At 40.6% G+C, this 15,359-nt stretch overlaps 1 protein-coding gene across 2 annotated transcripts in view; it reads left to right on the top strand.

Moving 5' to 3' along the window:
* Positions 1-13,791, top strand: part of LOC124788271 (DDB1- and CUL4-associated factor 10) — a 69,850-nt gene extending 56,059 nt beyond the window's left edge. For both annotated transcript variants that reach the window (XM_047255479.1, XM_047255480.1), the window contains one exon: positions 11,629-13,791. In XM_047255479.1, the coding sequence (XP_047111435.1) occupies positions 11,629-12,879 (1,251 nt within the window). In that variant the 3' untranslated portion in view covers positions 12,880-13,791. The remainder of the gene's footprint in view (positions 1-11,628) is intronic.
* Positions 13,792-15,359: the final 1,568 nt, after the last annotated feature.

The raw sequence follows: 15,359 nt of genomic DNA, 5'->3' as shown, positions 1-15,359 counted from the left end.
CAGAGTCACTTATCTCAATGAATTTTCCCATTTGCAGGCCCTATCTTTGCTAGAGTGATCCCCCATCTGTGTCTGCTCTGCTTACATACTTGCATCACAGCCTGCAATGCCACCTGTCAGCATCAAACACTGTAGTGGGCAGTGTTCGTAAAGTTGTGGATGATCAGTGTGTCTTTCCTCTAGTTACGCATGCTTCTATAGCCTTGTACTTGTCCTGTGCACAGACTGACCTCTTGCTTATGTCCCATCAATATTCGATGGGATTCATGTTGAGTTATTTGGGTGGCCAAATTATTTGCTCAAATTGTCCAGAAAGTTCTTCAAACCAATCACGAACAATTGTGGCCTGGTGAAATGTCAAATTGCCAACTGGCTCTGCAGATGATGAAGAGGTTAAAATAATGTAAGAGGAGGTAAAGGAAATTATTCATATGGTTAAGGTGGTCAAAAATTTAGATGTGTTGTGTAACTGGGAATTTGGCAGTTGGAAAAGGAAGGGAAGGAAAGATAGTGGGAGAATATAGGTTGGAGGAAAGGAATAGTAAACACACCTACCTGAGCTAAAACTTGCTTTAAGAACCATGAAAGAAGATTGTATCTATGGAATCTACATGGATACATTAGATAGTTTCAGGTTGTTTAGATAATGATAAAACAGAGATCTAGAAATCAGATTTTTAACTGGTAAGAAATTTCCAGAAGCAGGTGTGGACTAATATTTTGGTTATGAACTGTTAGTTAACTGCAAAAAGGTTGGAAATTAAGGATATGAAACCTTGAATGAGTAGCAGACCTAGCAGAAATTCTGTACAACAAAGGAGATATTCTGCATATTGATTAAAGGAGAAAATACAAAAATGCAGCAAACAAAGCAGATGTCTAAAAATTAGGTTGGCAGAAAGTACAAAACGATTAAGCAGGGATGTTTAGGGGACAAATGCAAGACTTTAGATTCATGTGTGACTAAGAGATAGATAGGCACCACCTATAGGAAGATTAAAGAGACCTTTGTGCAAAAGAGAAACAGCTTTTTGAATATCAAGAGCCCAGGTGGGAAACCAGTTCTAAGCAAACAGGGGGAAGCATGGAAGGAACATATAGAAGGGCTGTATGGGGGAAATGAACTTGAAGACAGGTAAGAGGAAGTGGATGAAGATGAAGTGAGAAATTTTATACTGTGAGAAGAATCTGACAGGCCGCTTAAAGACCGAAGTTGAAACAATTCCCATGGAGTAGAGCTAGCCATGGCAAAACCCTTCCACCCAGTGGGCAAGGCATATGAGATGGGAAAAATATCCTAAGACTTCAGGAAGAGTGTAATAATCTCTCCAAAGAAGGCAGGTGCTGACAGGTGTGAATATTACCAAACGATCAGTTTAATGAGTCATGGTTGCAAGATACTGACTCAGATTATTTACAGAAGAATAGAAAAAACTGGTAGAACCTGACCTTCGGTGTTAACAGTTTGGGTTCCAGATAAATGTAGGAACACGGTGGAATAGTGACATGACTTATTTTAGAATGTTAAAGAAAGACAAACCTTCATTTATAGCATTTGTTTATTTAGAGAGAGGTTTTGATAGTAATGACCAATCTACAGTCTCTGAAATTTAGAATATGTCAGGGGTAAAATGCAGGAAATGAAAGTTTAAAAGACTTCTACACAAATCAGACTGCAGTTGCAAGAGTTGAGAAAGGAATCAGACAGAGTTAGATTCTATCCCCAGTATTATTCAATCTGTGCATTGAGCAAGCAATGAAGGGACTCAGCAAAAGCTCTGGAGAAGGAATTAAAACTCTTGGAGAAGAGCTGTGAGGTTTGCCAATGACTTTGTAATTGTAAGACTGAACAGCATTTGAACACAACAGATTGATGGTACTGGGTAGTTTAATTAAACTGATGGTGTTTCAAGTGCTGCAGTGTGGGCTGTTTACATCGCAGGATGCTGAAAAAAAATTAGGTATGTTCATTAAACAATGCATTCGGAGTATGCTGAAACAAATGATAGTTCCATTTTGTGCCACCAGGTGAAAACATGGTTCCTTAAGCAGTGAGACTGTGGTGTGGGTGCAAAAAGAGGGGAGAATCATCAAATCTATGATAATGGTAGTTCTGGCTCATTTAATAGGGTATGGTCACAAGTTACAACATGTGTTCAATATGGTCTCCCATTTCAGCAACATGTTGCATCCGCAACACAGCACAGTCGACAGTTGCTCGCAGCAAATCTGATGTAGTCCTAGTAATATGTCATCCTATTCTATCCTTCAGATCAGGAACAGTCTGGATATATTCTTGATAGCCACAATGTTTCAGATATCCCTATGACCAGAAGTCACATGGATTTATTTAACCTGATCAGATTAGGGCCATCAGGCCCTCTCTTACATCGGACCAGTGTTCCACACATGCAGCATTTCACACATCAGAGTTACATCATGAACAAAGTTTAAATGAGAAAATTAACTTACTCTAGTGACAATATGAATAAAGAGTAGTGACTAAGACCTAATAAAGTAAATGCGGAAGTATTTTTACAACAGTTGCTATACATACAGATTATGATAAAAGCAATAATAATAACAGTAAAACAAAAAATCAAATAATAATGATAAACACGACTAAGACCTAATAAAGTAAATGCTGGCAGTATTTTTACATCATGTGCTATACATACAGATTATGGTGAAAGCAATAATAATAACAGTAAAAAAATCAAATAATAATGACAAACATGAGAAAGATTGGCAATAGTAATGAAGGTTTGTGCAGATGTACATTAATATTTTAGTGTGTAAAGTAGATGTTTACTAGTATAGCGAGTTTTGGGTAAGGGAGGTTTAAGGAGGGGGTGAGAGGGAAGTAATGAGGTGAAGTGCACTCATGTACAGAGGAAGGCATTACTGTTGCTTAAGTAGATACGTCATTAAGTGTTTTTTGAAGCCGGTCATGTTTTTAAGTTCTCTAACATAACGAGGGAGGTCATTCCAGAGTCGGTTTCCCGCTACTGTAAAGGACTTGGAGAAGGTGACTGAGCGATGCAGTGGAACGGAGAGGATTTTATTATGATGGGAACGTGTGTTTCTGTCATGTTGTTCTGACATGAGTGTTAGGGACGAGGAGAGATATGAGGGACAGTGTACATTTATAAGGCAGTAGATGAGACAGAGTGTATGGAAATCTCTGCGTTTGTCTGCACGCAGCCAGGACAATTTTGCATATGCTGGTGAAATGTGATCAAAAAGTCGAACGTCACAGATATATCGGACGCAGGCATTCGTGACCAGTTCTAGACGTTGGGAATTTTCCTGAGAGAGGCCTTGTAGGATAATATCGCTGTAGTCAATGATTGGGAGTATAAGCGTTTGTACTAATTTCTTTTTCAGATCGAAAGGGAAGAGTTTTTTATATTTTTGTAGGACATGAAGGGATGCTGATGCTTTTTTGCACACTGCAGTTACGTGCTCTGTCCAATTTAGATTTTCATCTATTATTACTCCCAAACTCTTTGCTGAGGGCGAGAAGTTAGTATTTGTTCCATTTAGGATAAGAGGTGGTACGGATTCCCGATGTTTTGGGCTAATGAGCTTAGAGTGACCAACAAGTACCACTTGGGTTTTAGATGGGTTTAGTTTTAGACCTATGTCCTGTGCCCATTTTGACAGTGCATCGAGGTCAGTATTGAAATTTTCAATAGCTTTCTTGAGATTGCTTGGTTTCGCACTTAGATACAACTGAAGGTCATCAGCATACATATGGTATTTGCAATAGGTCAGGACCGATGACACATCGTTGACATAGAGAGAGAATAGTATAGGACCTAATACTGAGCCTTGGGGAACGCCTGACACTACCTGCCACCATTGTGATTTTATATCCCCAGACAGGACGCGTTGCTGACGAGACGTCATGTATGAGCGAAACCATTGCACTGCGCTTGGTGAGAAATTTAGACCGCTAAGTTTGGCTAGTAAGATGTCGAAGTCGACAGTATCAAATGCTTTGCTGAAATCTAAGAAGCAAATGATAGTCGCTTCTTGTCTGTCCATGGCAAGTTTCAGGTCATCTGTCACCTTTATCAGAGCGGATGTTGTGCTTCGATGTTTACGGAAACCTGATTGATATTCGTCTAGTAGGTTGTTAGTAGTTAGATAGTTGGTGAGCTGGTCATGAACTATATATTCTAAGGCCTTTGATAGTGCAGGAAGAAGGCAGATGGGGCGGTAGTCAGAGGCTGCTGTGGCGATGTCCTTTTTAGGCAGTGGCTTAATTCGTCCCAGTTTCCAGGCCTCAGGGAAAACACTTGTGATTAATGAATCGTTGAAAATGTTTGTTATAGAGGGCAGTAGTTGGTCAATAATAAGTTTTATCATCTGGATAGTGATACCATCATGTCCAGTAGATGCTGATCTAATCCGCATTATGGCTTTCTTGACAGTACTGCAAGTGACGTGCTGTAGATAGAATTTTTCTTTGCTACAGTCGTTCATCCCAAAGAAGTAGTCAATGATTCTCTGTTTTTTTTGCGGATCAATTTTGGTTGCAGGTAATGTGAAGAATCGGTTTAGTTCTTCAGCTGGGACCATGGGATTTTCTGCAACTTTTATTTTGCCTAAACCGAGACTACGGAGATTTTTCCACAGGATAGCTGGTCTACATCTATTGTCAGCTAATGTACGGGCATGTCTGAGCTTAGCGTTTCTCACCGCTTGACTGACTTTGTTTCGTTTCTACTTGTATACAGCGTGATTTTCAGGTGTAGGGTGTATATTGTATGCTCGATGTGCAGTGTCTCTGAGATTCATGAGCTGTTTTAGTTCATCAGTCAGCCAAGGTGCAGGTTGCCTTTTTACTTTTCTGGTCTTTATTGGAGCATATTTGTCATATAGTTGAGTAATTTTGTTAGTGAAATCGTGGAGTTTGTCGTTTATGTCCATGAGGGGAGTAGAGGTCATCCCCCAAACTATTTCTTGTGCCTCAGTTTCGAGTTCAGGCAAATTTATGCGTTTGAGGTCTCGGTATGTAGACAGTTTTTGTTTCTTTCCAGGGCATTCTAGTGAATACGTAATGGAAATGATGTCATGGGCAGACATGCCAGGCGCAGATATTTGAGAAGTGCGGATTATTCTGTTCGGAGATTTTGTTGCGAATATATCTATGAAAGTGTGACTGGTAGTCGTGTGATGAGTAGGTGCCAGCTGAAGTAGCGTCATATTTGAGGAAGAAAGCATCCTCTTAAATTTCCCAGTGGAAGGACTATTGCACAGAAAATTAGTGTTAGTGTCACCAGCTATAATTACATGTTCATATGACGATTCGAGACTAGAGAGGGCAGTTTCGAAGCAGGCGAACCCATCTACTTTAGGAGGTTTGTAAAGGACACATATTAAGCACTTTCTGTTAAGTGATTTGATCTCTATGAACATATATTCCACTTGTTTATCTACATTGTTGTCGGATGTGTGTAGTACTGTAGGTAACAAATCAGAGCGTATGTACGCCCCTACTCCGCCCCCTCGTCTGTTGCATCTGTCGTGCCTGAGAAAGATATAGCCATCTAGGTTTACGGAAGTTGTAGGAATACTTGGTTTGAGCCAAGTCTCTGACAAAAGTATTACATGTATATCAGCAGTTTGAAATATACATTTGAACTCGTCGAAGTGAGCTGGCAGAGACTGGACATTTGCATGTGCAATATGCAGCTTGGTGCGTTTGGGTGTTGATTGCCCGAGGAGGCTGCCGACCGATGTTTGCGGGTCGTGGTTGGCGGTGACAAGCGGGTCTGGCATGAGGAATGCGGAAGGCGTGTGAAGGAGAGGGGGGTGAGGGAGTGTCCTCCCAGTTCTGTGCAGTGAAAGCGGCCGGGAGGGGGAGGAGGTAGGTCCCCGGGGAGACAACGGGATCTGCGGCCAAGGTCAGCGAGGTCTGCAACGGTTATGGAAGTAGCCGTGGGCTGGCAGGGGAAGGAATTTCGCTAAATACAATGGGAGTAATCTGCACGTTATGACAGAGTGTGATATTAATTGCACTTATGAGGATAACAACTAAAGTATTAAGGGGGGTTGCTAATTAAGGATGGAAGTGAGACTACCTTATGCAATAATTAACAAAATTACCTGAGAAAAACAATTAAAAATGAAAATCGTTATGTGGAGAAATGAAAAGTTGATAATACAAATAATAACAAATATTACACGACAAAAAATAATTAGAGATAAAAAAAAATAGTTATTTAGAGAAACGAACAATTTGATAATACATTAGTTACGATATGGTTGACAGTGTAAACAATATAAACATACAGCTTAGTGGCAGCAAGATTAGACATGATTTAGCTTCTAAAGCACAGGCTTTCGAATTCATTAACACTGCAAATTGTTTTCTTTCCGTTTTCGGTCTTAACCATTATCCTGCCGTCATTTGTCCATACGTTATGTAGCCCAAATTTCGAAATCGCGCTCTTCAAAATGTTTAGTCTTTCAGAGGTCAGATCATCGCGTACTGTCAGACCCGACTTCGCGAGATTCTTCTTTGCTCTGAGATTTCAGATCTCTTCCTATACGACATAAATTTCACTATTATAGGTCTTGGTTTTGTAGAACCTGGCGACTTACGACCCACTCTATGACTTCTGTCAGTGTCACTCAGAGTCACCTGCACGCCTAGCTGTTCTTGGACAAGGTTTATCACAAGTTCATCTGTGTTCTCCCTGCTGCTCTCTGGAATGCCGAACAGTCTGAGATTATTGCGTCTCTGATATTGTTCGAGCTCATCCGTCTTCTCGATCAATTTCTGTTCGAGCAGTCGTGCTTTCTCCTCACTTGCTTTTAACGATGTGTCCAGTGCACGGATCTCGCTCGCATTCGCCTCTAGAGTTTTCTGTATTTTGTCCGTCACTGCTGCAGTGACAGCATCGGTGATGGTTTGAACAACGAGCCCGAGCGTCTCCTTAGCCTGCAGCGCGGCGCTCACCTCAGCCTTCACGAGTGCGGCGATGTCAGCGATCCCGGGCGGAGCGGCAGCAGCTCCCGGTGTAGACTCCACGCCTGCGCTGTCGCCGGCCTGGCCGTTGGCTGCACTGCGCGTTGTTCGGCGATTTTCCATTTTTAGTGCGATTCCTTGTAATTGGTGCTCAGTATGTGATATAAAATACGACACTCGGCAGTAGATATACGGCTTTAGTATATGTAGACTAGCCTAACTGCTTAAAACACCTCCAGATTTCACGTAAACTTGCGAGCAAAGCTAACGCACGTCACTCACTCGCCGCCATGTTTACAGCGTTCCATAGGTCACAGTATCTGGAAGGCTTCACATCCTGAAATTTCCTGTAGATGATGTGATTGTTACTGAAGGTTTCTTGAAGCAAATTTTCACTTGGGAGACAATGTGTGGTGTTGCCCAATCTTACATGAAAATAGTGCTGTGGACACAGTTGTGTTCTTGCAAAGATGGGATCACATGTTGTACAAGGAGATCACTATAATGTGCAGATGTCACAGCACACTTAACAGACCCATGAGATGTCATCTCGTCAAAGAAAAATAGACCGAGAATGAAGGAGCTTCTGAAACCACAGAACACAGTCACATAATTGGAGTGCAGAGGATGTTCCTGCCTGGCATTTGGTGAAATATAAACCCATTTGCGACAGTTCTGTACATTCGTGGCACTGTGCAGAGTAAAATGTTCCCCCACCACATGTCATCCATTTCCATGCACGCCAAAAAATGAATGGCAAAGTCACGGCATTGTAGCGTTTCTTTGGAGCTCGTGTGGTGCACATTCTTAATTTTGTAGGGGTACCAGTGTAAAATTCATTGCAAAATCTTTTGAACTGTTGAAAACCAATTCCCTTGACACAGATCGAGCACTGGCTGCAGAATTTGAGCCATGTGCTGCACAGTCAGCTGTAGCTACAGAAACTGTATCAACAACTAACAGCCGGCTGAAGTGGCCGCGCGGTTCTGGTGCTGCCGTCTGGAACCGCGAGACCGCTACAGTCGCAGGTTCGAATCCTGCCTCGGGCATGGACGTGTGTGATGTCCTTAGGTTAGTTAAGTTTAACTAGTTCTAAGTTCTAGGGGACTAATGACCTCAGCAGTTGAGTCCCATAGTGCTCAGAGCCATTTGAACAACATGGGAATGGGCCACCTGCCTCTCCCTGCTACATCACCTAATTCATCAGTTTCTTCAAATTAATTGTTGATCATATTCTTGAGCTCATTTGTTGACATGGGGTCTCTTCGCAGGTGTTTCTGTCGGCAATATTCCTGCAGTGCTGCACTGCTATTGCTGCTGTTCAGAGAAAACTACTTTACCAGCGGTGCATAGTCTTTCTTCTCAATAGCCAATGTGTTTTGTGTGGAAAACTTCACCTTCTCAACCCTTTACACTTACAGTCACTTCACAGGAGAAATCAGCACTTGTCACCAAGTGACAAACGGTGTACTGATGTAAAAAACAGGAAACATTTCACATTATGACTGCTCACAGCACTATATTTTCACCATGTGCAGAAAATGGAACTATTTTTTTCCGGTATACTCCATGAGTGCACTGATTGATGAATATACGTACAATGTTTTAATGTCCTGCGATGTATACAGCCAACATTGCAGCACTAGGAACACTGTCAGTTTAATTATAACCTTCTGGTATCTTGAAAAGATGAGTGGCAACAAAAGTAAACCAATGATAATAGAATATAGTTGAATTAAACCAGACTGTACTGAGGGAATTAGATTGGGAAATGAGATATTAAAAGTAGTACATGAGTTTTGCTAATATCAGACAGTAAAATAACTGATGATGGGCAGAGTAGAGAGGATATGAAATCAGACTGGTGATAGCAAGGAAAACGTTTCTAAAACAGCACTTATTAGCATTGAATATAAATTTAACTCTTAGGGAGTCTTTTCTCAGGGTATTTGTCTGGAATGTAGCCTTGTATAGATATCAATGTGGATGATAAACAGCTCAGACGAGATGAGAATAGAAGCTTTTGAAGTATGGTGCTGTAGAAGAATGCCAAAGATTAGATGGATAGATCAGATAACTAATGAGGGAGTATTGAATAGAATCGAGGAGAAAATAAATTTGTAGCACAACTTGCCTAAAAGAGTGGATGAGTGGCTAGGAACCCTTGTGAGACATCAAGGAACAGCTAAGTTGGTAATGGAGGGAAGTGTCTGTGCCTGTGTGTGTGTGTGTGTGTGTGTGTGTGTGTGTTTTGGGGGATGTACAATATATGAAAAAGAAAGAATATGTGGTAAAATAGATTTATTTCATGGTATTGAAGATGTAGTAGTGCTCATAGCTCTTATGGGATGCATTTTAGAACCTATGTTTACTAGACTTTCTTGCTTTGAATGGTGATTCCCGTCATATTGACCTTTCCTCCTGGGACACACTGTAGAGCTTATAATTAGAATATAGGATTATAATAAAGGGATCTTGTAGAATCTCAGTGGTTGGCACTGAAATTTTACTTCTGTCATGTGAATTACACTTTTTGGGGGTAGTTATTGTTGTCACAGGTACAGATTCTGAAAAATGAATGCAGTTTCATCACTGAAAGATATCACTGAGAGCAAACAACAGTTGGCTTTAATCTTGTAACAAAATTGTAGACATAATTTTAAATAACATTATTGGGAACAGTGATTTGTAAGTAAAGTAAAATTAATAAGAAACAGTCAGTTTTTACCTGTTTTAAAATTGTAGACACTGGACATTGCATCCCATGTGCAGTTACTCAAGATGATCTTGCATGTGTTTGTCCACTGTGTGATATATAGTGATTCATCACAGGCTAAGAATATGGCTTTGAAAGGCTTCAAAAATCACTTTTGTATACTTTTTCACTTACTCTTACATCCTCCTCTAAATTGAATTAGTATTCCCATATAAGATGACTCATAAGGCCCTGCAAATCATATCAGTCATACACAGGGTATATGACACACTATTTAATCACAAATTCTGCATCTAGGGAGCATCAGTAGTACACAGCCATAACAGCTCAACTGGGGTAACAAAAGTTTGGGGTATCTCCTAATATCGCGTTGAACCTCCTTTTGCCCTGAGTAGTGCAGCAACTTGACATGGCATATACTCAGCTAGTTGTTGGAAGTACCCTGCAGAAATATTGAGCCATGCTTCCATTATAGCCACCGATAAGTGCGAAAAGTATTGCTGGTGCAGAATTTTGTGCATGAACTGACCTCTCGATTATGTCCCATGAATGTTTGATGGGATTCATATCGGGCGAAGTGAGTGGCCAGCTCATTCACTCGAATTGCCCAGAAAGTTCTTCAAACCAACTGGAACAATTGTGGTCTGATGACATGGTGTATTGCCATCCATAAAATTTACATTGCTGCTTTGGTACACGAAGTCCATGAACGGCTGAAAACGGTGTCCCAAGTAGCTGAATGTAACCATTTCCAGTCAGTGATTGGTTCAGTTGGCCCAGAGGACCCAGTCCATTCCATGTAAACAAAGCCCATACCGCTATGAAGCCACTACCAGATTTCACAGTGACTTGTTGACAACCTGATTCTATGGCTTTGTGTGGTCTGCACCATAGTCGAACCCTACCATCGTCTCTTACCAGCTGAAATCAGGACTTACCTTTGCAAAGGCTCTCATGACTGTTGTCTCCTGCCATAGGCAATGAACACTAAATTTCACCACACTATCCTAATGGATTCGTTCATTGTACATCCCACATTGATTTCTGTGGTTATTTCACACAGTGTTGCTTGTCTATTATCACATACAATTCTATACAGATACTGCTGGCCTCGGTCGTTACGTGAAGACCATTGGCATTGTGTTGTCTATGGTGAGAGGTAATGCCTGAAATTTGGTATTCTTTACACATTCGTGACATTGTCGATCTCTGAATGTTGAATTACTTCATGATTTCCAAAATGGAATTCTGCTGTGTCTAACTCCTCATATCATCCCACGGGAAAGTCTGGTAATTCCTGTCATGTGTCAATAATTGTGTCAGAAACCTTTTTAAATGAATAATCACCTAAGTGCAAATAACAGTTCTGCCAATGTGGCACCCTTTTGTGCCATGTGTATGCGATACAACTGCCATCTGCATATGTGCGTATTGCTGTCTCATGATGATGTGTCATCTCGGTGCATTTTCCAACAGTCTCGTGTGTGGAACTTCTGTAGTAGTGCACTGTCATATAAAGCAAAAAGGAAGGGCATTTCAAAGCCTGGGTTTTAAAATTGCCTTTACTTTAATACAGACAAGAAATAAATGTTACTTTGGTAATTTTTATATCCAAACAGTTAATTCTCAAGATTAGTATTTACTCTTAATCCAAAATATTTTAACTCTCAGAAGAATGGCAAATTTTCTTGGGAAATTCCTTTAAAACGGTTTAAAAACGCTTCTTGATTCTTATGTGAAGCAGGACTCATAAAATTTTCATTTATTTAAAAAAATATGAGAACTGATTACAGTCCCTTGCGGATTTGTTTAATATTCTGTGATTTAAAACCAAAAGATGCTATTCACAAGCTGAAATTTGTTTCATTTTAATGTTTTTTTTTGTGTTCATGTTTTGATTTACAGTTCTGACCATCTTTTCTTTTTTCAGTGGACTTGTGTTCATGACATTCAGGATTTAGATTATCCTGACACGGAGAGTGAAGTAGATTTTCAAGAAGCTGAGGAAGAGGAATCATCCTTGTTGAGACCTGGGCACAGTCAAAATAGTGGAGGCAATAACGACACAGGGCAGAGTAGTTTTGCGCCTTCAACTCGTGCAGGTGCTAGTGCTAGTGCTTCTAGTGGTTCATCTCAGACTGCATCATCTACAGAAAATGAGTCATTCGAAACACGTTTAAGACGTGATGCAGACGATTTGCTTGCACGCGCATCAGAATTGAGTGTTAGTCGTGGTTTCTCAGCTGCTAGTGTCGAGCTTCATGTTTCTTCAGCTGATGTGTGGGAAGCTTTGGTTGCTATAAGGGAGGCAAGAATACGCCGCGAGCGAGAACGTGAAAGGGAACGTATGGAGCATGAGTTTTCTTTGGACCAAGATTCTCTGCCTCGTGGCTTCCAGTTCCGGCTGTCTTCTGCAGCTAGTGCAGCTAGACGAATAATATCTGAAGAAGTTGCAAATGATGCAAGCATGAGTGATGTGCCTCATGGCCCTGAAGGAAGAGCAGCAAGGTTTCGAATATTAGTCCACAGGACTTTTGATGACGAACCTGCGCCTGGATCATCACCTCGCAGAAATTCCAATCAAGCAGATAATGGTGATGCACCTGATGCACAAGTGTCCTCCTCATCTAGAAGTAGGCCTGCTGTTTCAGGGAACACTGTAAACAGTCCAGCAGTCCTGATACGTCCACATGGAAGCAATGGCTCTGGTGCAATTCTTATAGTAAATCATCGCGACGTGTCTCGCTCTTCAGGTAATTCATCTTCATCTGAGACGAGGCGTGTAGGACCTACAAGAGTGTTTAGAGTAAATACAGGGACAATAAAGCCAGATCATCCAGGCAAACTCAATCGTCAGATACATCAGAATATGCAGCGACTTACTCATTACATAGAGGAACCAAATGTAGGAAAGGGTTTTATAAAGGAGCTGTGTTTCTCTTCTGATGGCAGGCTTATTTGCTCTCCTTACGGTTATGGTGTTCGGCTACTGGCATTCTCCCCTGACTGTGCTGAATTATCGTCTTGTGTTCCTGCTGTTCCCCCTGTGCGTTTGTATGAGTTAGCCTCACATGTATGCCATACAGATATAGTTGTTAGTACAAAGTTTTCACCTCAGCACTGTTTACTCGTGTCAGGTTGTTTGACGGGAAAAATTGTGTGGCATCAGCCAGTGGTGTGATTGCACTAGACTTCAAGTGAAACATGGAGTGTCTGTTGCAGAAAGCAATTAAAATGTTTATTTGTGTATGGACATGTTTCGTAAATGTGGTGATATAGTTGATGTTATGATAAGCTTGGCTTGGCACTGTAATCGTAGAACTGAAATTTGATGTTTGATGTACCACAATACTTAACAAGTGTAACTGTAAAAAGAATCTCAGTGATAACTTTTTTATCATTTGTGTTTGGAGTAATTTCCAAAATTAATGTGGGCTGCTCCAGGATTTCCTTTTTATCTTTTAAAATTCCCATGCTACAGGAGATAGGACTTTATTTAGTTTATATATATGTATATTTTCAGCTGCATGTAAAATTCATTTGTGAAAGAGCATGATGACAGCGTATTTAAATTCCAATTGTGTTCCAAGGCACACTCCATTTTATGCATTAATGTATATGTATGAAAGTAGTTACCATTTAAACCAGATTTGAGTGCTTATTACTGTGTCTGGGAATTATTCTTGTTTCTAAACAGGTTTTTATTCTTGATTAAAATTATGATGTGTGCGTGTGTAAGAAATTAATGAGAATTTTAGCTCTTTCCAAGGTACACTGTTGTTACTGAAGTCATATTTTTCCTCTTCTGTAAACCTCATATCACACATTTTATTCCAAGCATCTTTAAAGAGTAGTGGGCATATTTCATTAAAAAATGTTTATTGTAATGTGAATCTCTAAGAGAGGATCATCTCAAGTTAAATCTTTTATAATTGACAAACAGTGCATGAGTATTACTGTAGACACCAGAGATTGCTATCAGCAGTTGAACAAATCATATTAAATGCACTTGATCGTGTAGATATCAATGTAACAGTATGTAATATGAAAGGCATTGCAGATAAATATCGTCAAAATAAATTTAGTGTAATATACCGGAAAATGCTGTATGTTTGTGTCATTAATCAGTGAACTTGTTATAAATTATTCTCTGTGAAAGTTTACTTTGACCACATATTGAGCATAATGTGCACTTTGAGTAGTGGACGTGGTCAGAATGCATATAACTGAATGTGATTCTGATTCCGTGTGTGTAGTTAGTTTGGAGGTTGGAAATAAGAGGAAGGAAGGTGTGTGACGGGGTGAATAAGAGTGCGATGATTGGAGGAGAGAACAAAATCTGGACAAATTTTAAGTTTCTTTAAACAAAATTTTATTCATGAAATGTTATGTAATATCCTTTCACACTTTATGTGGACAACTTCAATAGAGCACAATCATTCAGTGAGTCCCCCTTTACATTCAAAAGTAATCAGCTCATGTATTAAGACATTTATCATACTGGGTGACGAGACGAGCAATTGGCCTCTGATGGATTCACAACTGCACCTACCCTTGCACTTTGTCTGACTGAAACTGATGTACATTTTTCTCTTTCTTCATATTGCCAAAGATGTAAAAGTTGCACAGTGAAAGATCCAAGCTGTACAGAGAATGTTGCAGCGCTTCCCAACTGAATTGCTGAAATGTAGCATTTGTTTAATTTGCAGCATGGGGATCGACATTATTGTGTAGGACGGTTCTGTCCAAAAGCATTCCTGGATCTTTGACTTTATGGTGCATCACAGTTTCTGCAAAATGTCTCCATAGCACTGCGTGTTGATTGTGGTTCCATGCTTGAGTAACTCGATGAACTGAGGGGCTCCTGCAGTTGAAGAAGAAAGCTATAATGATCATACCAGAACTTGTGTGAACAGCTTTGGATTTCTTAGTTGGGAGAGATGTGGGATGTTTCCACTGTTAATATTGCTGTTTGCCCTCTGTCTTTCAAAATGCTGTTGGCTGCAATAATTTTGTTGCATGATAATACCTGCCCCCATACTGCCAATTGGACAAAGGCTATGCTTCAGTGATGTAGTTGGGAAATAGTGCAACATCCTCCTTACAGCCTAGATCTTTCACTGTGGGTTTTTCACATCTTTGGCAACATGAAGAAAAACATTAGGACGAGAAACTGCAAGAGTAGGTGTGGTTGTTGATCCGTCAGCGGCCGAACTCTTTCTATGAAACTAGAATTGATCGTATTGTCCCACAATGGGAAAAATGTCGTAATGCATATGGTGATTACTTTTTAATGGGACCATTCCATGGTCGTGTTGTGACAGGTGTTTGGCTTTCATTTTACTAGCTCTCGTAATATATCTGTTTGTCACTGAATAGTGGCTGAGGTGGTCTAGTGGTTAGAGCACTACTCTCTCACCCTGGAGGTCTTGGGCTCCATCTCAGGTCGAAGTGAGGTTTTTCTGTGTTCTAGTTCCTGCAGGATGGCCCGAGGTCCACTTAGCCTGCTATTAGATTGCAAACCTGGGCTCTTTCCTGGGTGTTGAAGGTGGCCAGGATGATTGGCTCACCATCCTTTTGCTACCAGAGCCACTGTGAACGAAAGGCTGCACTGTATCTGCAGTTAGATCAGAAGTCTGGTCATGATTGACTGCTACAGGC

Source organism: Schistocerca piceifrons, chromosome 3 (genome assembly GCF_021461385.2).
Source record: "Schistocerca piceifrons isolate TAMUIC-IGC-003096 chromosome 3, iqSchPice1.1, whole genome shotgun sequence".
In the NCBI taxonomy this organism is placed as follows: Eukaryota; Metazoa; Arthropoda; class Insecta; order Orthoptera; family Acrididae; genus Schistocerca; species Schistocerca piceifrons.
Note: the sequence above shows the minus strand (reverse complement) of the source record. Positions and strands in the feature narration are given on the sequence as shown.